This window comes from Bicyclus anynana, chromosome 8, assembly GCF_947172395.1.
Source record: "Bicyclus anynana chromosome 8, ilBicAnyn1.1, whole genome shotgun sequence".
NCBI lineage: Eukaryota > Metazoa > Arthropoda > Insecta > Lepidoptera > Nymphalidae > Bicyclus > Bicyclus anynana.
The window spans coordinates 13,100,471-13,124,452 of NC_069090.1; the positions used below are offsets into that span (position 1 = coordinate 13,100,471).

Consider the following 23,982-nt stretch of genomic DNA (forward strand, 5'->3'; position numbering starts at 1 on the left):
CGCCAGGCCCACCCTAAATAATCCTAGATACGCTACTGACAAAGGCACTTGAAAAACTCCTTGATATCAGCCCGAAAAAATGTAAACTGGCTCTTATATAACAATGGCATTTTGGTACTGTTCTATAACTAAACGTGACTAGATAGATGTTAAAAACAATCTTCAAACCTTGTGCTGTATTATATTTCACGAGTAACTATCTACGATGCCTATTGCGATATATCATTGCGGCTTCTTTTACCTACCAGTTTTCCTTAAGTGTTCTATGAGAATTGTCGTAATAAAGTGTGAGGTACGTATGTGTAAGCAACTCTGAAAGTGTTTTTTTTTATTTGTTTACAAAGTATAGTTGTAATAGAAAGAGGCAAGGACATTGAAGCCTTTATGTCAAATTCGGAGAGAGGTGTAAAAGTGTATAAAAATCAAATCTCTGTAAAGATTTTTCAACATTTATTCCGTATCGTAACTCGTATTTAACCCGCGACTTCGTCCGCGTGAAAATCGATGTATACTTTCAGCCCCTATTTCACCCCATTCTATTTGTATTTTCGAATGTTTTGTGTATAATAAATATTCCACTAATCATTATACAAAATATAACTGAAACTATGAAGGATTTATACCTATTTAAAAAAACTTTCAACACCTATTTCACCCTCTTCAGATTTTATTTTCACTACAAAAGTATCCTATTTGTATTATGGTCTGAAATCGTGCTACGTTTAATTTGAATTCATTCAGTAGTTTTTGCGTGATTCCCGGTCAACAAAAAGATAAACGGGCAGAGGGACAAAATATTTAAAAAAAATATTTTGTCTTCAGTATCGAGTATTTATTTATAATGCCCTCCCAACTAAAATTTTCGAAATATCTTCAATGTACAGAAATGAACCTGATACAGTTTTAAAAACAGATACGCTCAAAAAACATTAGCTTCTTTCTGACACAGTCGGGTAATAACACTTCGCAATTAACAATTACAAACTTTGCGCGAGTCAATTTGAGTACCTGTAATTTTGCCAAGACATACTCGAGCAGACGCCCTAAGAGAGTCGTTACGCCCATCTCTTCTGCTTCTGCCATCGGGCCCCATGCTTTTGCGTCGTTAAGGTCCCATTAAGAACACTCATTTACATAAATATTTAGAAAAATACCACACTTCAACCCAATTTAAAAAAACGGAGAAGGTTTTAAAATGGGCGCGTATGCTTATATTTTAATGTTTGTTACCGTACAACTTCGTCATTTATAAACCAATTTTGAAAATTCTTTTTTTGTTTAAAAGAGTATACTTCCAGATTGGCTCCATTTCATTTTCATGAAAATCGGTTTAGTAATTTAGTATTAAAATCAAATCAAACCAAAATACGTCTTTGAAGTCGGTTTAATTTTTTTGGAACAGACCAGAAATGCCATAGCTTCTTAGCGGCTGAAATAAGTATTGTGGTAGGTCATTATCACATAGCCGGAAGCTCTGGTGTAAATTGTAATAAAAAATGCTCCGTTAGCATGTTACATAGAGATACATATATATAAATAAACAGGAAAATAGTCAGTTATTAGAGTGTGTATAAATATATCAGCCTATTTGGATTGCGAATGATAATAGCAGTTTACGTCTTCCAGCTACTACATGCACTTGCATTTACGTAAGTCTTAAAAAGTTAGTAATTGTACTATTATTAATTGAATTTTTTTTTTAAATTCTTTTCAAGTTAGCCCTTGATTGCAATAATATATATATAGCCCTTGAATGCAACTTGTTAGGTGTAGGATGAAAATCCACACCCATTACGGTTTCTGCGCAACATCGTACCGGAACGCTAAATCGCTTGGCGATACATCTTTGCTGGTAGGGTGGCCGAAGTCAAAAAAATATAAAAATTAATTGTACAGTTAAATGCTTACTCAAAAATATATACTTTTTTTTATTTGTCTAGACATAAATGACAAAATCAAAGCAATCGTTTTAAAGATACGATTACGATACGAGATTTGTGTTTTTTTTAATATTTTTTAAGCTTTTTTGGAATCACCTTGTTTATTATAGTACAGTACAGTACAGTCCTTTGACCGGACCAATCTAATTATTAAAATTCACCACCAAAAATATCTGCAGTCTTACTAGGTTATTCTAGGTCTGAAAAATTTTAATTAATAATAATTTATTTTTAATGGATACTCTATTCTTATAAATATTTTGAAAATCCGTTTAATAGTCCTGTAGAAATAAAAAAGTGATTTAATGGTGGTACTTACTTACGTAGTTTTTGTATGTTGTACCTATACCAAAAATAAAGGAACTCTTTATTTGATACCCGAAAAAACGTATTCAATGCAAATAAATAATATTTAAATGTCTGTCTGTGATATTAAAATATCTATAATAAATGTTTGTTTGATTGTTTGCTTGAACGCGCTAATATCAGGAACTACTGGTCCGATTTGAAAAATTCTTTCTGTGTTAGATAGCGCATTCATCGAGAAAGGCTATAAGCTATATCTATATTATCTCCGTATTCCTACGGGAACGTTAACCACGCGGATAATACCAGTGTCAGCTAGTGTGCTTAAACGAGTAATTATTAACACGATACCAAAACACAAACAAGTTTTTTTTTTTAAATTTATGCCTGGCTGTTTATCCAGGCTTATCTTTATAACAGGTGAATCGAATTTTAATGGAACTTACACTATTTTTTATCCCGAAAAATCAATAATTTTTTTTGAAAAACTGAATTTCGTCCGATCGTTTGTACTTACTCGTAGATACCTAATGTACCTTCCAGAATGATGTGGATAATAATAGCGAGTGTTTGTCTACTGTTTGGTGTCTCGCTGCACTGGATCTACAGAAACCACCGTATGATGAAATTGTCTAGACAAATCCCCGGCCCGCCGGTCTTTCCCGTCGTTGGAAACGCCTTTAAATTCATGGTCCGGCCTCAAGGTAATATTTATTAATTGTGGAAATTAAACTTAATCTATACTAATAATATAAATGCGAAATTATTGTATGTCTGTCTGTTATCTTTTCATGGCTAAACGGCTGAATCGATCAAGATGATTTTTTTTTAATGGGACCTTAGAGTAAAACATAGGGGTACTTTTTGACCCTAAAATGAAAATAGAAAGGAGTGAAGTGAAAATGAAAATAGGGGTTGAAGTTTTGTATGGAAAATCCTTTATTTTGATAGTTACAGTTTTAAAAGTTTGATCGTAAATCTTAAAAAAAAATACGAAATATAATCCGATTCAAGAATATTAAAAATTCAACCCGTAAAGTGGAGAAATAGGGGTTTAAAGTTTACAAAGACATTTTTAATTTTTTTTATTTCTTTTTATTTTATTTTATTTTTTCATTTTATTATATTTTTAATTTTTTAATTATTTATTATTTTTTTTTTAATCTTTTAGTTTTTTTTTTAGTGGTAGGTAGATTTAGTTTTTGTTTCTTTTTTTTTAATGGTAGATTAAGAATTGTATTAAAACAAACGCATGTTGAGTTAGCCTGTAAGTGGGGTGTATTATGTAGCATATTACTTTTTAATGCATGTTATGTTTAATTAGTCATAATTTTTTTGTATACAACGTTGGCTTCCGAATAAATAAATAAATAAAGACGAAGTCGCGGGCGTCCGCTAGTATATAAATACAATAAACATAGCAGCAGCTTGTCTAAATATATCAACTAATATTACATACTTTAATTAATCACGAAATCCATTGTTGCAGATTTCATAAGGGCTATAGGTGATCTTATTAAAGAGTATGGAGACGTGTTTAGAATCTGGCTTGGATCAGACTTAAATATAATTGTGAGTAATCCGGATGACGTCAAGGTCAGTAAATTATTCTAATAACTATTAGATAATAATTTTGAAAAAATTTAACACACATTCGTGTCGATGATGGATTGTGCAGGCGCTGCTGCATCAGCAGAGACCCTCAAGCATATTAAATACAGCAATCTTGTCGAGAATTACATAATTATTTGAGCCTTTTGCGGTCGAAACACTCAGCCCGTAAGCATAGGCGTATATAGCGGCTGGGCCGGGTGGGCCGGGCCCACCCTAGAATGGTCCAGTGCCCACTCTAGAATTCGGGGCTGCCGATTTAAAATTCTATGATGGACGCTTAAATACAAAATATACAAAGAAAAATCAATAAAATCAGTCCACCCGTTTCAGAGGCCAGCGCCCACAAACATTGTAAACGACATTTCTATAATGAGTGTCAACTATGTTCAGCGGTATGTCTGGAGCCGGTACCTTAAGGTGGGCCTGGGCCCACATCATCATCATCATCATCATTGTCAGCCGATAGACGTCCACTGCTGGACATAGGCCTCTTGCATGGACTTCCAAACAAAACGGTCTCGAGCCGCCAGCATCCAGCGGCTCCCTGCAACCCGCTTGATGTCTTCGGTCCACCTAGTGGGGGGTCGACCAACACTGCGCTTTCCGGTGCGGGGTCGCCATTCCAGCACCTTGGGACCCCAACGTCCATCGGCTCTTCGAACTATGTGGCCTGCCCACTGCCACTTCAGCTTCGCGACTCGCTGAGCTATGTCAGTGACTTTAGTTCGTCTGCGGATCTCCTCATTTCTGATTCGATCACGCAGAGAAACCCCAAGCATAACACGCTCCATCGCCCGCTGAGAGCCTGGGCCCACGCTAGGCAATAATTCTAGATACGCTAATGCCCGTGGGTTCCGAGTACTCGCTCTATGTTTAAAGGAATCGCAAATCGATTAATCGACGCCTCCCTTGATAGGCTGGGCTATATTTAAGTCAGATAAAATCAGTAATGCCATACAACGTGGCAATACTGCCAGTCGACTGGGCACTTTACCAATGAACATCGGTATGGACAAAAGAAAAAAGAATAATTTTATTAAAGAAGTGTCCCTTCAAGAAGTTAGTTAGTTAGCAAATGACTTCTTCAACTCTCAAGGTTCGAATCTCGGGTTGTGTTAATAGCCGCTTCACGACACAAAGCTTATTATTTCGAAATTAAAAAAAGTAATAAAAAAAATACTCGTCGAAATTGAGAACCTCCGTTTTTTGAAGTCGGTTGATATAGGTTCCTTGCATATTATAAACTAGAAGAACTTTAACTAGTGATTTCTTAGAAACCATGAATAGCTCAGTATTTCATAATAGACTCGTGAACCCAGAACCTATGCAAAATTAAAATTGTAATTTAGGTTTATTATATTAACTTAAATTGTAATTAATATAATAAATATATTAACTTTTTAGCTTCTACTTACAAACAATAAGTTAAGTGTGAAAGGACCTCAGTACAAATTTATGGCAGATGTTATAGGCGGAGGAATACTCAGTGGATCAGGTACCCACCTTTTTAAATTTCATCATTATGTTATTGAAATTAGTTACAAATATTCGAGGATAGTAGGGTGCTAACTTATTTACCTAGTTTTTATCTTTCTATCTTTCCTCACACAAAATGTAATCAGTAATTTGGCCAGATAGCAATTCCTAGCGTATAGAAAAACTTTTTTGCTTTCCGTAGTTACAGTGGAGGATCCAGGGGGGAGGGGGGCTGAGCCCCCCCCCCCCCGGATCTGCTACGCGAATCTTCTTTGTTACATGTTTTTTTTTTTGTTTCGATAAGGCTTCGCAATATAGTGTCAGTAGCCAGTCATCAAGTAATATTTTTTATCAAATATTTTTTCTTATTAGGGCGAAAGTGGTCAAATAAAGACATTATAATATTTCGACCGTCAAGTCAGTCCTAGTCAAGTCATATCATGGCTTCAATGCAACCTTAGTAAAACTTTTGATAGAGACCAACGAGAAAATTTAAATGATCACTTCTCACTCACTTCAACCTCAAAACACTTATGTTTACTAACAAACTAATATAATATATACATGTAGGTACCCCGTGGAAGAAACATCGTAAAATAGCAGCACCAAACTACAGCAAACTGGCAATCGAAAATTATACCGACATTTTTAACCACGAGATCGACTTTCTGCTTCAAAAATACACGGAAACGCCTAAAGGACAACAAATAGATATTTATAAGCACATCGTTCAGACTACTAGCTATATTGTCTGCCGTAAGTATATCTATACTAATCTTATTAAGAAGTAAAATTTGTATTTGTGATGTTGTAATCAATCTCTGGATCTACTAAACAGATTTTGAAAATTCTTTTACTAATAAAGAGATATTATATGAAATTTTTATTTTATCTTCGTATTCCCACGGGAACGAGAACTATACGGGTGAACCGCGGGCTAGTCGTTTATATTTTTGCAAAAACCCAACGTCTATAAAAGCCACACAATACTGAAACATCTGAATGAATTCAAATGAAACTTGGCACGATTTCAGACCATAATACGAATAAAGTTATACGAGTATTTTGTGACTACTCGTATAACTTTATTGGTATTATGGTCTGCTACCTTCAATAGCAATGAAAACATTTTCTATTTCATTTTAGAGACGCTCATGGGTGTATCTAGAAAAGAAATGTTGGAGTTACCACACTTGCAATACCTTATAGATAAGTCACCTAGGTAAGTCAAAAAATGTACTCAGAGTCACAATCATCCGCCCACTTTAATATGACGGGAGTATATTAAAGTGGGCGGATAATTGTGCCTCTGAGTATATGTAACTCGTAGTAGCTATAACATAAATCGTCATTTTGATCGTTTGATAGTATGCTAATTTGATCACAAATAGATAATTCAAGCAAAGCTCTATAAATTACGTATCTTACCTTGTCTAATTAGTTATGACATAAATTGTTATTTGCAGAATGTATGATATCGTATTTGATAGAATGACAAAATGGTATCTTCAATTAGATCTGGTGTTCCGGCTCACAAAATACCACAAACAGCTGAAGAAATTCTTGAAATATTTATTAGAATTTAGTAATGCTATTCTAGCATATCGAATGGATAAACTAAATCGTTGGGAACAAAGTGAAAGAGATCTCATAAATTCTGAAGATGATTCCAAAAGTAATGCGCAGCTTAGCGTTATAGATAGATTTCTACTGTCACAAGAGCTTGATTCGACTGAATTGATAGAAGAAACTTTTACCATTTTCACATCGGTAAGGTATACTTCATTTTTTTTCTGGACGTATTCAAACCTTCAATTTATTGTGGCAAACAGATCTTTATTACTTTTTTATCTTCTCTAGTTTTCTGACGCCATTTTCTTTATCTTTTAGAGTCAAGAAGCTACGGCGAAAATAGCATCGACTGTGCTATTGATGATGGCTTATCATCCTGAATGTCAGGTATGTATTCTGTTTGTATAGTAGATTATCCTACAACTGTAATGTTACAAATTAGTTCATCATCATCATTAACAACCCACATTCGATTCACTTTTGAGCACGAGTCTACTCAGAAAGAGTTAGGACAATACCTCACAGCACGCTGGCGCTGGTCCAATGCGGATTGGCAGACTTTACACGCGTAGGGAATTAAGAAAATTCTCAGGTATGCAGGTTTCCTCACGGTGTTTTTCCTTGATCGTTTGAAACAATTGTTACTTAATTTCTTACAAATCAGTTATGCCTGTAGTAGTACATTTTAGCTAATTCTAACTAAAATTTGACTTTTCATTATATGATCATTATATAATGAAAAGTCCTATTATATGGGGCCTATAACCTTACTTTTCTACCACCACGGTCAATTCTCAGACAGATATATTTTTGATTGCTTACAGGAAAGGCTTTATAAAGAAATTGTAAGCGTAGTAGGTAACAAAGATGTACCAGTCACAAACGAAGACATTAAACAAATGCAGTATTTAGATATGGTATTCAAAGAGGTTATCAGACTGTTTCCCATAGCGGGTCTGTTGCAAAGGACTGTTACTGAAGATATCGCTATTAGTAAGTATTTGAAACAAGTGATGTTTGTTTAATTTATGCTACTAACCCACGCTCCGCAGTTTCATCCACGTGGTTTTTGTGCCCGTCAGAATATAAGAATAAAATACAGCCCATGACACTCATAAAAACGGTTTAGTCACAAAGATTTTTCAAAATCGGTTCATTAGATTCAGAGATTTGATTATTATATTAGTATCTAAAGGTTTCTAATATCCCCCCCTTTCTCAATCAATGCGGCACAAGGATTTAAAATTTGAACTAGGGTAGGCACTGTAACTTCTCATAAGTGAAAATATCAAGAGTTTCTTCTCTAATACAGGTTCATATTCAGCTTGAAGTTGAACCAGTAGAGTTTCTCCTCCAAATTTTAATTGTTTTAAATACGTAGTCGTATGACACAGCTACACTTCATAAATTCAAAAATGCTCGCCTACCCAGGTCTGAGTACGAGTCTGAAAAGAAAAAGGAAATTTCCATTTTGTATAATTTGTACATGTAGTGTCTAGTTAAGAGTCTTGTGCACACTGGTCTGTCAATAATCAAATTGACGGTGATCGAATCAAAATCTCTCGGATTTTGTTCACAGACAGTTCAGCATGTTACAACTTCAGAGCGGACTAGAAGTCTGGCACATACTAAACATATTAATGAAATTGTCGAACATCTTCAGGTACATGCACAATACCGGCAGGCGCATCGCTCGTCGTGCCAATGTATCATATACACCGTGACCCAAGACATTGGCCAAAACCAGACGCCTTCGACCCTGAACGATTCAATCCTGAGAATATGCAAACACGTAACCCATACAGCTATATTCCATTTAGCTTAGGACCTATGGATTGTCTAGGTAATTAAGTTTATTTGACTTTAAAAAGTTATTTTTCAAATAGTAAAAAAAATGTGAAACCATCTTCTGCGTTTAGTACAAGATCTGAATTAGAAACGACCATCACCCATCTGATTATTAGATGATATTTTTGGCAACCTACTGTCATATCTAGGTTATTCCGATATGAAGGGACAGCGAATCTTATAAGGGTTCCGTTTTTTCCTTTTGAGGTACGGAACCAACTTTTATCAACCCATATTCGGCTCACTGCTGAGCTCGAGTCTTCTCTCAGACTGATAGGGATAGATAGGCCAATAGTCTACCACGCTGGCTCAATACGGATTGGCAGACTTCACACACGTAGAGAATTAAAAAAATCTGCGGTATGCAGGTTTCCTCACGATGTACACGTGATATATAATTTCTTAAAATGCACACAACTGAAAACTTGGAGTTGCATGACGCGGACCAGATTCAAACCCACACCGTCAAACAAGTTTTGGTCGGATAATTAAGTACTTATTGTAAGTTACTCAATTGGGTAACCCACCCCCCCCCCCCCCCGATAGAATTCTGGCTACGCCCTTGGATATGTAATCATAGAATTGCATGATACGAGTAGCATAAGCTAATTCCTCTATGAGCATATGCGATCGATCCGACTTCCGTCATCCGATTTCTCGATATTTTCGTTAAATGACATTATTTTTTGTTTTTTCCAGGCAGGCACTTTGCGACAAAACTTGTGAAGAGCATAGTAATAAGATTTATGCTCAATTATAAACTTACAACGATTCATAAATATGAAGATCTTCGAATTATGATTGCAATATCAGCTACGACAATGGATGGTTTTCCTGCTACGTTAACGCGAAGATGTACCTAATTACCTATACATATAATATATAAATTAAGTCAATATTACTTTGCAAATTTTCGAAATACATTGTACTTAACTTAATAATTTTAATCTACGACTAATAAATATCCTAAGAAAAATTTTTGTTTTTGTATGTAACGAATAAGCTTAAATTGTACTGGACCGATTTGATTTTTTTTTCAAGTAATAGAAATCTACATTATTCAAGAAGTAGGTACTGGAGTAATATATAGTCTATATTACTCCAGTACTATTACATCCCGATACGAATAATAGGAACGGAGCGTAAATGAAAAGTGTGGCTAAAACGGGAAATTAAATTTCTTTTCGAAAGCTTGCATGGGCTGCATTTCGAATTGGATTTTGATATACGCGTTAGATCGTTGATTCTTTGACAGTGGGGTAGAGAATCTGGCTAATGAAAGTAGAGACTGAAATCGCCCGTTAAATTAAAATTCACAATACTACCTATAAATACTTTAAACAATTTTTTTTTTAATTTGTTCGATTTTTTAAATTTGGCAAACGATTTTAGTCTCTACTTTCATTAGCCGGAATCTTACGTCTAGCGAGTCAGGTCCTATTATAATTGGTCTGAGATTTCATTTCCGGTTTTGCGCAAAATTAATCAAGATCATACAGACCACAATACAGACTACACTCAACGTCAACTGTCACTCTGTTTGACGTCTGTAACATATCACTTATGTCAGACCATAGATAATAGATAGCGTTAGACGTCAGACGTTAGCTGCACTGCAGCTGCATCCGATGTTTTTTTTTAATTATTTAATAAAGTGAATTTTACAGTGATTCTTGAGTTGACTTTGAGGTAGTGTTGGGTAGGACATGACTTGAAAAAGAGTTTGTAAGTGTTGCCTCTTTTTTGTACCGAGGCAGTACAATGTCCCACTTCAAATGAGGCGAGGCGTACTGAAGCTTGGCACTACATTTGAATTTTGAAATAACGAATACAAATGTCATATTTGAACTTTGTTTGAAGCAACGTGTACAAATGTCATGTTTGTACTAGTACAATAATATAGCTTAGTAATCATAGATTTACGATTCGGTACAAGTATTCTATGTTAGTAATAGTTTGTCTTACATACTGATATTAAATGCCAAACTTATTTTTAACCTATATAAAATAGATCGATTCACCTTGGTTATTATATTTCAGTTTTTAAATTATTAAGTAATTTTTATTTTTATAAAATGTCAATTGAATAAATCCAAATTCAAAAAATAATATTTCTAAACGCATCGTATACTATTTCCGTCGCGTTATGGGATATAGTACAAAATTATATGACAGGACCACAGAATGACGTCCCATTCGACTTTTGTACTAGTGTCTCGCTTTCTCTCGCGTACGGGTAAAGCAACTACCGCGACAGAAAATGTGAAGTAGTACATTTTTAAATGTTGAGCCGCTCTTACATTGTGACGTCATGTACGGGACAAATGTCCTGCCTCTTGTATGTCCTACTCAACGCTACTTTGAGGTTATGTCCGCAACTGTGGCCTAATTTAAATTTATCATAAAGACCGGGGCAACTTTCTGTAAATAAATTTACAACTAAAAGTAGGTCATAAATATAATGGCGTCTTTCTCTAGGTTACAAAAGATAGCTCTCCTGAGTTTAGGCGCGGTTGGTGGCAGCTTCGCATATTATCAAATAGGTAAATTGGAGAACAAATACGATGTTAAAAATTCGTGGACCACGAATTATACGCCCAGTGTAAAATGGGACAAAAATTGGGACCAGTAAGTAAACTTTAATTTTTTTATAAATTGTAGGAAGATTATAGGTAAGTAGGTAGAATAACTATTATTTAATAAAAATGTTTAGTGAAAATGAAATGAAAGTATAGGAAAAATTATTATGATGATGAAGTATAATGGTCAAAATTCAACCATGATATTTTTTTTAATGATCATAAACCATATGATGATAATAATTTTTCATGATTGTAAAACTTATTATACTAGACCTCTTTAATCCAACTCTTACAGTAGTATCGCTGTAAAAATGGAGTAACTTCTCCCGTTTTCCCAACACTTCCCTTCTTGGCTCTGCTCCTATTGACCGTAGCATGATGAAAGTATACTATAACCTGCCCAAGAGTATGAAGATTATTATTTTACCAAGTTTTATTCGAAACGAAACCTACTTGATGGATTCCGTCAAGTAGTTTTTGTTTCTGTAACAAACATACAGGCAGACAAAAATTTTATTAATTGCATTTTTGGCATCAGTATTGATCACCGCTTAATAGTTATTTTGGGAATATATTTCATGTACAGAGTTGACCTCTTTACAGATTTATTATAAGTATAGATTAACAATAAAGTATTGACATTAATAATGGTTTTTTTTCTGTCTTTGTTAGTCATCTTCATAGCAACTAATCCCAAGCATTAGTATCATTGATTTCTTTGTCAGCTACTCTTGCTGCAGATTTTCTATCAACGACTCCCTCCTTGGCTGGTTATATGTATCTGTTGTCTAGGTCTGGGATGCTGTGTCTCTGTGTAGACGAACAAAACCAAGTTCACCCTCACAACTCAGAGCCTGCTGATACACAGTTGTTGTTGATCCAGAACTCAAACTTACCTCATGGTCTAAAGGGGCATAGATCAACAACTGCACTAGTGATGCAGTTCTATAAGTTAAGACTTGTAGCAGTCATTTAAAAACAATGTTATCATTACAGCCGTGAACCAGAGTCAATCGTGAAACCTCCAAAGTCTGATAAACCAGAGGATGACAACAGATACAATGAACAAATTGAGAAATCAAAGAGCAAAGCAGTGCGACACTTGTTCCTTATTAGACATGGACAGTACAATCTTGAAGGTGCCACAGATAAGGAGAGAATCCTCACTGAATTAGGTACAGTACAAACTTGAACTAAACATATTGTATCATTAGATGTAAATCTTTTGTCTTGTAACCCAAGTTATGCCTAGTGTATCCTTCAGACCCTGGTTTCAATAAGAAATATTAAATGAAAATTAAGTATGTTAGGCATTCTAATGTATAAATTAATTTGCTTAGGCAGTAAACAAGATATTATTATTGTAAGAAATATATTGAAAATAATAAATAGCCTTTACAGCTCAACTCAACTTAACATTTTGTATAAAAAAATTATATAACATGGTATTTGTATAAAAACTATAGATATCTCGATTATATAATGATTTATTTATTTTGCTATCATCCGCGAAATGTCGACGAACCCATGCGACAACGTCACCCAGGTCCAACCGTAGGTAGAGTCAACATCTCCAGAGGATGCTCCGGTTTCGGGGTGAAACGTACATAGAGAGTATTTTGTTGGACCTGGGTGACGTTGTCGCATGGGTTCGTCGACTTTTCGCAGATGATAGCAAAATAAATAAATCATTATATAATCATGATGAACTTCCGCAAAGTAACGCCTGCTTCTATCCAATATATAGATATCTCGATAAAACTTGAGACAATGTAAGTTACATAACTACTTGTATTAACATAAATTGAAAAGATACACATATTTCAAAGTCAGTAGCTCGTTAGATACAGAGGAACCAGGTAGAGGATTTTCAGATAATTCATAATAGCCAAGCTAGTATGTTTATGCACAAAATCCAAGAATTTTTCCTTAACACAACCATTGCTAAGCCAAAATATTCAACTTAGATGGCCAAAATGAAAATTTCACTGCATTTCTGTTTCTCCTATCTGTTATTCTGTTACTCGGCAATCAGTTTGCTTGAGATTATGTCTCATCAGCCATGAGATGTAACAAAATAACGAGGCAATGTAATTGAATATGTTTGACCTGTCAGAAACACAAACAATGAGTGACAAGATACATTTTGGAGTGTGTGCTCAGGAGCTATTTGATCTAATTCTCCTTCACCATTCTATAATAATGGAACTGCCAGACTTCGCAATAGTCGACTATATAAAAATAAGTCTGGTTTTCCTTCCTGATGCTATAACTCCAGAATGTTTTGCATTCGTTGGAAAGGTCTCGGGCTCCGTGAGGTTTATGGCAAAGAAAATTCATAAAAAAATTTAACAGAAAAGCGGGAAAGGGGCAGGGTAGAGTAGGGTAAGGTAGGGGTAGAGTAGGGTAGGGGTAGGGTAGAGGTAGGGTTGGAGTAGGGTAGGTAAGGGTATGGAAGAAGTGCACTAAAGTCATAGCGAAGCTTGCACTTGGAACCGGGTCCGCTAGTCTAATATAGTTGTAGATATTCCTTTGATGTGCACGAAGCACTTTGATTCCTCATTTCTTATAGTCACTGCAAATGTATGGAATGCTTTTCCAGCTTTTGTTTTTCCTACTACCTACTACAAGAGTATATTTAAGTCAAGACTGAATAGACATCTTATACGCAAGCAGGCTTTACCGATGGTTCCTTCATCATTTACCATCAGGTGTGATTGCAGTCAAGCACTTATTTATATCATTTAAAAAAAAGTGCTGACTTCACTGTGCCACGCGACGGCGCGTAATGGCGGCAATCAATGTGTTAAAAAACAATAAAAATTAATTACAGGTAGACAACAAGCAGACCTCACAGGCAAAAGATTGGCCCTTCTAGACATTAAGTGGGACCTTCTAGTCAGATCGACGATGACCAGAGCACAGGAGACTGCGAAAATTATAGCCAAGCATTTACCAAGTGACATAGAGGTGAAAGATTGTCAGTTAATAGAAGAAGGAGCGCCAATTCCCCCTGAGCCACCGGTTGGTCATTGGAGGCCAGAACCAAAAGTAAGAATAAATTTCAAGAAAGTTAATTAAAATAGAGGTGTTGGATATAGATATCTGGTACTCACAGAGGGTGTACAAAGCTTAGTAAATACTATTACTTGTCTGGAAAGTGAAGTTGCTATTTCCAAATATATATATAACTACTAGCGGATGCCCGCGACTTCGTCCGCGTGAAACTCGATGTAAACTTTCAACTACCGCTCAGAATACAGAAAACCACCAGAAGCCACGTTTAGATGTCATTCTATAGTGCGCAGTGTGTCCAAAAATTGTACACAACAGCCTGCACTCGTCGCAATTCTCACCCGCGTAATGTTGCTAGTACATGAGGCTGTTAAATTTTTACCACAAAATAGGGAAAAATTTAACAGCCTATAATGTTAAAAGGAAAACAATAAGTGTACAGTTCATCACATTAAATGTTAACTTGTATGGTAAATAATAAAAACAGTGGGACCGGTTTTCTAGTGATTGCTAAGAGTCAGCAAGAAAATGAACTCTAAAAAATTTAAGACAAGGACAAATAAATAATAGATATAATAAGACGGTTATTATAAAACTTATCAACTAACAAACTAAAGAAATACATATTTACAATAATAATTTTATATATTCCATATAATTATATTATATAAATATGTATTTCAATCGTGTGCACAGTTATTATTATCTCGTCTTATTTCTCTAATTTTTATGTCTCTTAAAATTCAAGTATAAATAAGGCCATTGAATTGGTTTAATATCTTTTAAGAATGTGTTTTGAAGATAAAAATATTTTATTTAATCCTCTTGCTCAAACAAACAAGCAAACAAGTAGGTACACAAACAAACAAAAGACCAAACAAGCACACGAAAACAAACAAATGTGCAAACAAACACACAAACAGACAAGAACGAACGAACTTATTATAATATAGCACGCCATTGTTATTTGTAAAATTTTAAAGCTTTAAGATTATTTTACACTTTCTTTATCTGCGCTGATTACCACAATTTTATTTCAACTTAATTGCCGGAACCTATGCCTACCTATTTAGTTGATTAATATTTTACATAAATAATAAATCCTTGAATTGAAATTAAAAGTAGGGAAAATCAAAACAATTACATTGGCAACACTTACAAAATGAAGTCATCGGTTTCTATGACAACTAAATTCACGTAAAAATTATTCATTATTTTAACATAAGAATATTTATTTGTGCTACTTACACGTGAAATGTGATCCTATTCAGTTTCTTTTTTCTACCAACGGCATTTTTACACGAAGGAATAGCACAAGACGGCTTAATTTAATTAAATTTGTCACCTGTATAGCACGTCAAACAACACGACAAACACAGAGTGAGTAATCGTAAAATGTGTAGTTTAAATGGCTTCACTTCTTTGCGCTATCACTCCTTCTGGTGGTTTTCTGTATTCTGAGAACTACCGCTACCCTACCCCTACCCCACCCCTACCCTACCTCTACCCTACTCCTACCCTACCCCAACCCTACCCCTACCCTACCCTACCCCAACCCTACCCCTACCCTACCCTACCCCTACCCTACCCTACCCCTACCCTACCAATACCCTACCCCTACCCCGTTTTCTAATTATTATTAATATGAACTTTATACAATAACAATAAAGCTCAAATTGACTACGTTTTAGTTACAAATCATTTGTATGGGAAAAAGAAAAGGGCTATTTTAGGGTTTTTGCCAAAAAATTAAAGTTTATAATTAACAAATAAAAAATAGGGGTTGATCGTAGAGGGGTGAAAAATTGAAAGTATTATGAGATTTTTTATTGTAAGTCATCAAAAAATAAAAAAAAAATATAGTTTTTAATTAACAAATAAAATATAAGGGTTGATCGTAGAGGGGTGAAAATTTAGGGTTGTATGTATTTTTGTATGCTGTGTCATAAAAAAATAAAAACAAAAAATTTTGCCTAAAAAATAAAAAAAAAAATTTAGGGGTGGACTACCCTTAACATTTAGGGGGATGAAAAATAGATGTTGGCCGATTCTCCACCCTGGCCGACAATCACGCTAAGGATCACAAAAATCGGTCGAGCCGTTTCGGAGGAGTTCAAGTTCGAACACCGCGACACGAGAATTTTATATATTAGATACACTTCATAGATACAAAACAATTGCAATGTAATACAATGTAAATACAATGGTAAATTTTTCTTACTAGTGCATACCCTGATCGACAAACTTATGCACGCCATAAGTTTGTCGATCCGTACCGTACCGTATCTCACTCCAATAATCCACTCTCTGGAGAATAATGGATATCTATACTTTTACCAAATAAGAAAATTTGTACCAGTCTGTGGTTCCCATTGAATTGCACCCATCATACTAATGTTGCAAAATTCTAACTCTAATCTTTATTAATTTGTTAAAAAACTTATCATTAGAACTGGATTGAATATTTTAACACATTTTGTATTGAATTAACAATACATAAAATGAAATAAAACTTTTAGATAGTTCCTCAATATACAATGCATGTAGAAAATGTGATTGTTACTGACCAGTTTTGCTGAATTTAACTTACTCATATCATAGCATAAGTAACTCAATAATCACTTACTAACTCATATTAATTTTGTAATATTTATTCAGCATGTGTTTTGTGTTGGAAATAACATGGATAACAATATTAAATAATATAATTCATACCATATTATATGGATAACAATATAATTCATACCATAATAATTGTAATATAATATTAATATAAGGAAAATGGCTTGGCTTTGTATAAATTAAAAACAGAAAAACGCTTGAGTGTGTAAAATTATAAACAAAACTAATGTCAGCACAGAAAAAACACATTGTTAAATTATTTAGACTGATACAAGGAGAGGATGTGTATCGTTGGTAACAAAAAAAACTATTGCTTAGCAGTTGCTTGTCTCAATACCTTATACTACCAAAGCCAATTCGTTTTCTGAAAATAAAGATCTATACACATATTTTTCTTTAATATATTTGACATAAAAAGTACTCGCTAACAGAGCAAGATTTCAATTAAGAAAAAATCATTTTTCTTATATAACTTTTTTATTATTATTAATACTTTAATTACTGGCAGACACCTAATTTAAGGCTGAACTGATTTTCATTTAACATTCAAACAACAACCCTTGCAAACTGAATGGACAGTTAATTTAACCTAGCAGTTTATAATGATCCTTGAATTTTATATGATTCATCCAGAAAATAACATGATGCCAAGGAATAGAAATACCTTCTACAGGCGAGCTATAGATTTAATAAAATTAACCAAGGCCACATTTTTTTTTTAAATTGTTTGGTCGTTAAAATTCTTCAATAGTTATTAATTTATTTGTTAATTAGTTATTATTTTTGTAACATAGGTTATACTTATAGGCTATAGAATTAAAATTGTTATTTTTTAATTATATAATAAGGCTTAATATGTAAGCTCAGACCAATTACCTGTGTACTTGTATCACTCACAAATTCACTAACAAAATCGTCTGTCATTTTTTTGTCACTCACACATCGAAAATATTTAACACCAATAAATATTATCCTGTGAGCTTACACACACACAATTATAAATTAAAATCGTAATACACATGTGTAATTTTAACACAATGATACCTCTATAGATGCAGTTTTTATAAACATGTTATATACTTTTGTGAGAGGGGTAACGTCTAGCGAGGGCAGGTCCTATGGTAATTGGTCTGAGTATGTAAGCAACAAAAATTAATTTTTTTCGCTTTTTTTTTAATGTCTAAGCTAGCAAAACTGGTCAGTGTATATCCTACTAACTAGTGTCGTCTGGTGTGGCATGTGTAGCAGTTCTTCCAGGACAGCGCGCGCATCGAGGCAGCGTTCCGGCGCTACTTCCACCGCGCGCCGCCCGACCAGACGCAAGACTCCTACACGCTGCTTGTGTGCCATGCGAACGTCATACGGTTCTTCGTTTGCAAGTGAGTGGTTTTTTAACTACATTGTTTTATCTATATTTCTATTCTATACTATTATTATTATAAAGAGATAAAGTTTGTGGTACTGTAGGGGGTAATCTCTGAATCTACTGAACCGATTCTTTTACCCGTTATGCATGAGTGTTATGGGCTATATTTCATCCCCGTATTCTCACGGAAACGGGAACTAAGCGGGTGTAACCGCGGAGCGTTGGCTAGACGTGAATAGGGTTATCTCTTTGACTTACGAGCAAAACAACGTGCGTTTTCCGCGAAATGTTCTCGCATTCTCAATAATTCCATTGTTGACGTCTGTGTAATCCGCCTACAGTAAAGAACATTAACAGGAAGCATTAGGCTTATTTGGGAAGCCTCATTACTCGTATAACTTTTAAATCATACAACTATTATAAAGTTGAAAGTTCGTGTGTGTGTAAGTTTCTTTGTTCCTTTACGCTGCGACTTGCAAACCGATTTGGCTGAAATTTGGTATGGAAATAATTTTTACTCTGTATTAACACATGGGCTACTTACATCCCGGAAAAATCATGGTTCCCGTGGGATTTGTGATGAACAGAATTTCACACGAACATAGTCCCGGGCGTCAACTGGTTCAGAATAAAAGGCTTATTATGATACAAATACTTAATAATAAATTAATATAAAAAATCATAATGATATAATAAGACAGAAGTACCTACTACTATAAAAAATTCAATGGAAACCATGCATATTCCAGGGCCCTCCAGTTCCCACCAGAAGGCTGGCTCCGGATATCCCTCAACCACGGCTCCATCACGTGGGTCTCCATACTGCCGAGCGGGAACGTAGTACTGCGGTCACTGAGCGAAACGGGTCACATGGACCCCAAGTATATCACCAGCCGGTAAACTATGAAAGGTGCTATGTAGTTAGCATAATGTGAATGGAGCCTTATAGTCTCAGACTAATTACATAAGGGGGTAGACGAATATCTTAGCAATCCATGGATTCACCGTGCAGGTGCCGAGTCTATCGCGTGGTAGAGAGAAAAACACCGAACAAAGTTCAAGACTTGTAACTATTATATTTGTAGGGTTAAGGAATTCCTTGACGATCGAATCGCATATCTATAGTATCGCATTTGCTCACAAAACGACAGATAATATTGTTCATGAGTTTAACAATATTATCTTAGATTTTGAAGCGTAGGTTTTTGCCTGTTTTTGTACACCATTCAACAACTCAAAAAGATATTTTTACGGAGCTCTGTAACCGATGAACACAATTATGGGAGCTCTAACCGATGAACACAACTATGAACCATTGATTCTATAGAGACTTTTCTAGAGTTTTTAAAATCGCATTAGATCATTGATATACTTTGACAGAAAACTGACATCTAGCGAGGCAGGTCCTTATCTAATTAGTCTGAGATGTGGCTCCACCTTTAGAGCGCAAAAGTTAGCAGCTATGTTTGAATGTACGGGGGCAGACGGGAGAGTGTAAGAACCACGGACTTATGCTTAGCTAGATACCGCATGTCGTATATCTAAGTGTGCTCGTAATATGTGTGCCATGCATCTAGTTACCTCGTTTCTTTTATATGTTATGTCTTATTTTAATTTTTAAATCAATATTGATTAGATGTAAGTGGTAATTACGTAAACAACGCGATTATAGGTCCGTTTATATCTGCAGACACAGTGCGTCACAGACAAGTAGCGTGGCAGACACCCACAGACACCGTCTATTCACACTGCCCAGCTAGAGACCACTAAAGTTCTTTTCATGAAAGAAGTCCCCCAGACGCGACGCTAATGTCTTTATGGGTCTTATTGTCATTTGTGTAAGGCGCTGTCAAATTTAGGTTTTATGAATAGGTCTCTACAGACATGAACCGCACAGACAAAATATTCTTTTTGCGAATACTGGCCGGGCGCGGCCCGTGACTGTCAAAGTCTGCGCGCCCGCGTTACGATAGATGTAAATACATAAACTGTATAGAAAAATATTATTTTGTCTGCCACGGTACGTGTCTGGCACGCTAAATGTCTGTAGATATAAACGGACCTTTAGCGTGCTATTCACGTCTGACTGGAATATGTCGCTATGCATTTTTACTGGTAAGAAGTGGTAAATAACCACAACTGAAAGGCGAAACCTATCATCAAACCAAAATATACTACAGCCCTGCTCGATGTGTACTGTTTACCAACAAAGAAATTTGATATGAGGGTATAAATCACTAGTCATTTCACACCTAATAATAATTATAATTAACTTGTTCTTAAATTAATGAAAATAAATTTGATTAATAAGCTTGAAACAATTTTATATATTTTGAATTACATTTTATAAACAAACAATACATAATTTATAAAACAAATAAGTTATGACGTCCATAATACGTACTATTATCGTAAATGGCGGCAAACTTTCAAGAGTGAAACAAACTGTAACCGCACCCTTGCTATCTGAAAAACTAAACCTTCATTTCTAAATTGTTTGTTAGTAAACAGTACACATAGAGTAGGATTGAAGTATAGGTTGTGGCAATTTAGAAAATCCTTGATTGGAATTTGAATTTGAAATTGAAATTTGAAAAAAAAATGAAATGGACCTGAGCTGGAAATCGAACTAAGGACCTCTCAATTACAAACCATTCTTACATTAGAGATCTAGAGAGGATGTTAAAAGATACACCGATGACAAAAGTTTATGAAAGCATTCTACTCGCAATTTAAAAATAATAACAATTATTAGGTAATAATTAAATACATATCATCTAAGACATAATGAATACTTATGACGATTATAACTACCTCTCTGGTGAAACTATTTCGTTATTCACAAAAATTCATTAGCCCATGAATATAGTGTGAAAATGTAATGAAAATTATTAAAATAACACTTTTATTTTGCTGTAGATGTTCAAAGGCCGAAGGTATTTGCGCGGTAAAGGTATAAGAAATATTTTGTTTTTTTTTTTATCTCAATCGCCTTACATACCTTTAATGACTGTGTTCTATATGATAATTATATTAATAATATATAGTGTATTACTTATTATTTAAATTATAATATGAACATTTTGCTGGGTGCTATGTAGTAAAATATCTTATTATAATTATTGTTGTATACTGTAACTAATTTAACTATATTTCAATTGGTTGTGGGCTTATTATATTTATAGTGATTGTCTTAGATCAAATATTCATAGAGCAAGTACATTTTACCAGCAATTTAAGTTTACATTTATCAGAAAAATAAAAATCTGGACTGAGGGCACTAGTTGTTTGCTAGAGTTTGGCTAATTTAAAAAATAATTTAAACAAATTAAAAAAAACATACGTTTTCATATTTTTTTTAAATAATTTTTTGTTTGTGAATACAGTACTACATAAACTATAGGTATTCAACTCAGTTATTCAAATAATTGCACTATAATTTTGAGAATGAACTCCGATTTTTTTTTATTTGACGGGCGATTTCAGTCTACTTTCATGAGCCAAACTGTAGTAGAAGAAATTATATAAGGCTCAAAAGGGCTAGAACTCAGAGCCGTAAAGCCAGTTCAAAAAAGGAGAAGATCCATTTACTTCCGCAAAATGGCAAAGACCTTGCCAAAGTTTATATTGTGGCTATAATCCAAATATTCTAAAGATACTAAAAGGTGTTCATAAAATAATATACAAAACTTTGTTTTCTAAAAACTGTTGTTTCATAGTGAATAATCAGATGACATATGATCTCCAAATATAAAAGTTTTATATTTGGAGATCATCTGTTTGGTTTTGTGTGGTGATGGTTTATTAGTTTTGATGCAAGAAAAGCCTAAGGGAGGTTAGGTGATAATGCTGTTTCATATAGATTATAAAAGTAAAACGCTCTACCAGTGGCGTACACAAGGTTTTTAACTAGGGTATGCACTATACGCAAGAAATGTACAAAATGAAAGATTCCTCTTCCAATACAAGTTTATATTTAATCTCAGAGTAAGCAATGTATTAGTGCATCTATGCAGTGCACGCCGCTGCGCTCTACCACGGTTTATTATGTTCATTTATTTTGTCTGTTTGTTGAACGAATTCATTGACACAGTTTATTTTTATTTCTTACCCCAGTTATAACATAAATATACATCTGTTACACCTAGTCGATGTTAATGTTACCTAAAAATTAATCATTTTTTAACAAGAATTAAATCCGCACTCACAGGAATCGACCTCCAAAACCGAAAACTCCAAATTCGTTCTAGAAAGCTGTTGATACGAGAAGATACTGTATTTTTTTTTAGTAAAATTATCATTGAAAATTTCACTTGAAAACTGGTCAATATGCTTTGGCCAATATTCAAAAAAATCCCAAATTCAGATCAAATTCAACCTTATGGTTGAATTTGCAAATGCGACTACTTAAATTGAGTGCCAAGAAGTTGTGTTTTACGCTCATTGAGTGGGGACGTTTTTTGGGCGCTGATTGTCCATCCACTTTTTAATAGAAGATCGTTGAAAATTATACATCATGCCACCGCTCCTGTCAACGCACAGTTACATTGCAAATGGTATTAGGTAGAAATTTTTCAGAATTTTTATCTTGAAGTTTTTTACTAAACTCTTTAGTACATGCAAGACCCTTAGGGCTAATTTATAGCCCCGCGTGCCTGTAGCGTTTGCGTGAGGTATATACATATAATAGAATAAGCTTTTCCGTTCTTGTATTAACTAAGGAGCCAAATGAATTTTGTCATTTGACTGCCTTCCTTTAAAAAGAGAAAATATGTAAAACGCAATTAAGTTTTTTATAACCCAGAAATAAAGTTCTGTTTTTCAACAAAAAGATATTTTGTAAAAAAAAAACTAATTTTATCCCTTCAGTTTTAAGCAAATACTTCTATAAGTAGTCATCTCATTTTGGCAAAAATCATGGTTCTCTAATGACCACAGTTAAAGTGAATATAACTTACCAAGACTTTTAATGACTTACATACCAAAGGCAGCTTTTATAAAATAAATATTTGTTTGTAAAGCGAACTAGTAACTTTGTATAATATAAGTTGATGTGGTATTTCATAACTGTAATTACTTATTATTGGTTCTGGTATTTTTTTTAAAGCCTACAAAATCTTATTTGGGTTTCATACTGTAATGATAAAATCCAAGAGAATAAAACAATCAACAGGCACACTTTACAACACTTTGAAACTTTTATTATGAAACCTAGCATAATGCCTTTTTTCAAAATCAGAAATTATTAAAAATCATATTGAAGAAAATACCAAATGCTTAAATGCTACCTCTCAGTTTCTTAAAGTTTAAACTTTACTCTCTTCCAATTAATTATTTAGTTATTGTGTTCACAAATATACACAACAACTGCCATAATAATGCCTTGTTAAAATTATATATCTACTATTAGGTCTAGTAATCAATAGACAACCAGTCAAAAGTGGTTCAAATCAAAACTATCGATCAATAACTTCACTGTTGGTTAACACTTTCTGTTACGGGTATGGAGGATATGAAAATATGAATATCCTGGCCCACCATACTTCACCAAACAATTATTTTGGAAAGCAAAATTCAATAATTTTTTTTTATTGAATTTTGCTTCTTTCTAAAACCTGTTGGACTTTCCTATCAAAGCCTA

At 34.2% G+C, this 23,982-nt stretch overlaps 2 protein-coding genes across 4 annotated transcripts; both read left to right on the top strand.

The window, feature by feature from the left end:
* The first annotated feature begins 1,515 nt into the window (after positions 1-1,515).
* Positions 1,516-9,732, top strand: LOC112046024 (cytochrome P450 4C1). Of its 2 annotated transcripts, none has more exons than XM_024082468.2 (11): positions 1,516-1,649; positions 2,790-2,950; positions 3,736-3,842; positions 5,265-5,355; positions 5,907-6,092; positions 6,483-6,558; positions 6,803-7,106; positions 7,227-7,295; positions 7,733-7,901; positions 8,572-8,751; positions 9,456-9,732. In XM_024082468.2, exons 1-11 carry the CDS (start codon positions 1,600-1,602, stop codon positions 9,617-9,619), a joined length of 1,557 nt encoding a protein of 518 aa, XP_023938236.2. In that variant the 5' UTR covers positions 1,516-1,599; the 3' UTR covers positions 9,620-9,732. The 2 variants fall into 2 exon arrangements, with proteins under 2 accessions (XP_023938236.2, XP_023938237.2); XM_024082469.2 differs by having other exon boundaries at positions 1,594-1,663.
* Positions 9,733-10,308: 576 nt separating this feature from the next.
* LOC112046036 (serine/threonine-protein phosphatase Pgam5, mitochondrial) lies at positions 10,309-19,496 on the top strand. Of its 2 annotated transcripts, none has more exons than XM_052882970.1 (6): positions 10,309-10,445; positions 11,122-11,384; positions 12,335-12,513; positions 14,172-14,389; positions 18,221-18,354; positions 19,091-19,496. In XM_052882970.1, exons 2-6 carry the CDS (start codon positions 11,218-11,220, stop codon positions 19,239-19,241), a joined length of 849 nt encoding a protein of 282 aa, XP_052738930.1. In that variant the 5' UTR covers positions 10,309-10,445; positions 11,122-11,217; the 3' UTR covers positions 19,242-19,496. The 2 variants fall into 2 exon arrangements, with proteins under 2 accessions (XP_052738930.1, XP_052738931.1); XM_052882971.1 differs by having other exon boundaries at positions 18,224-18,354.
* Positions 19,497-23,982: the final 4,486 nt, after the last annotated feature.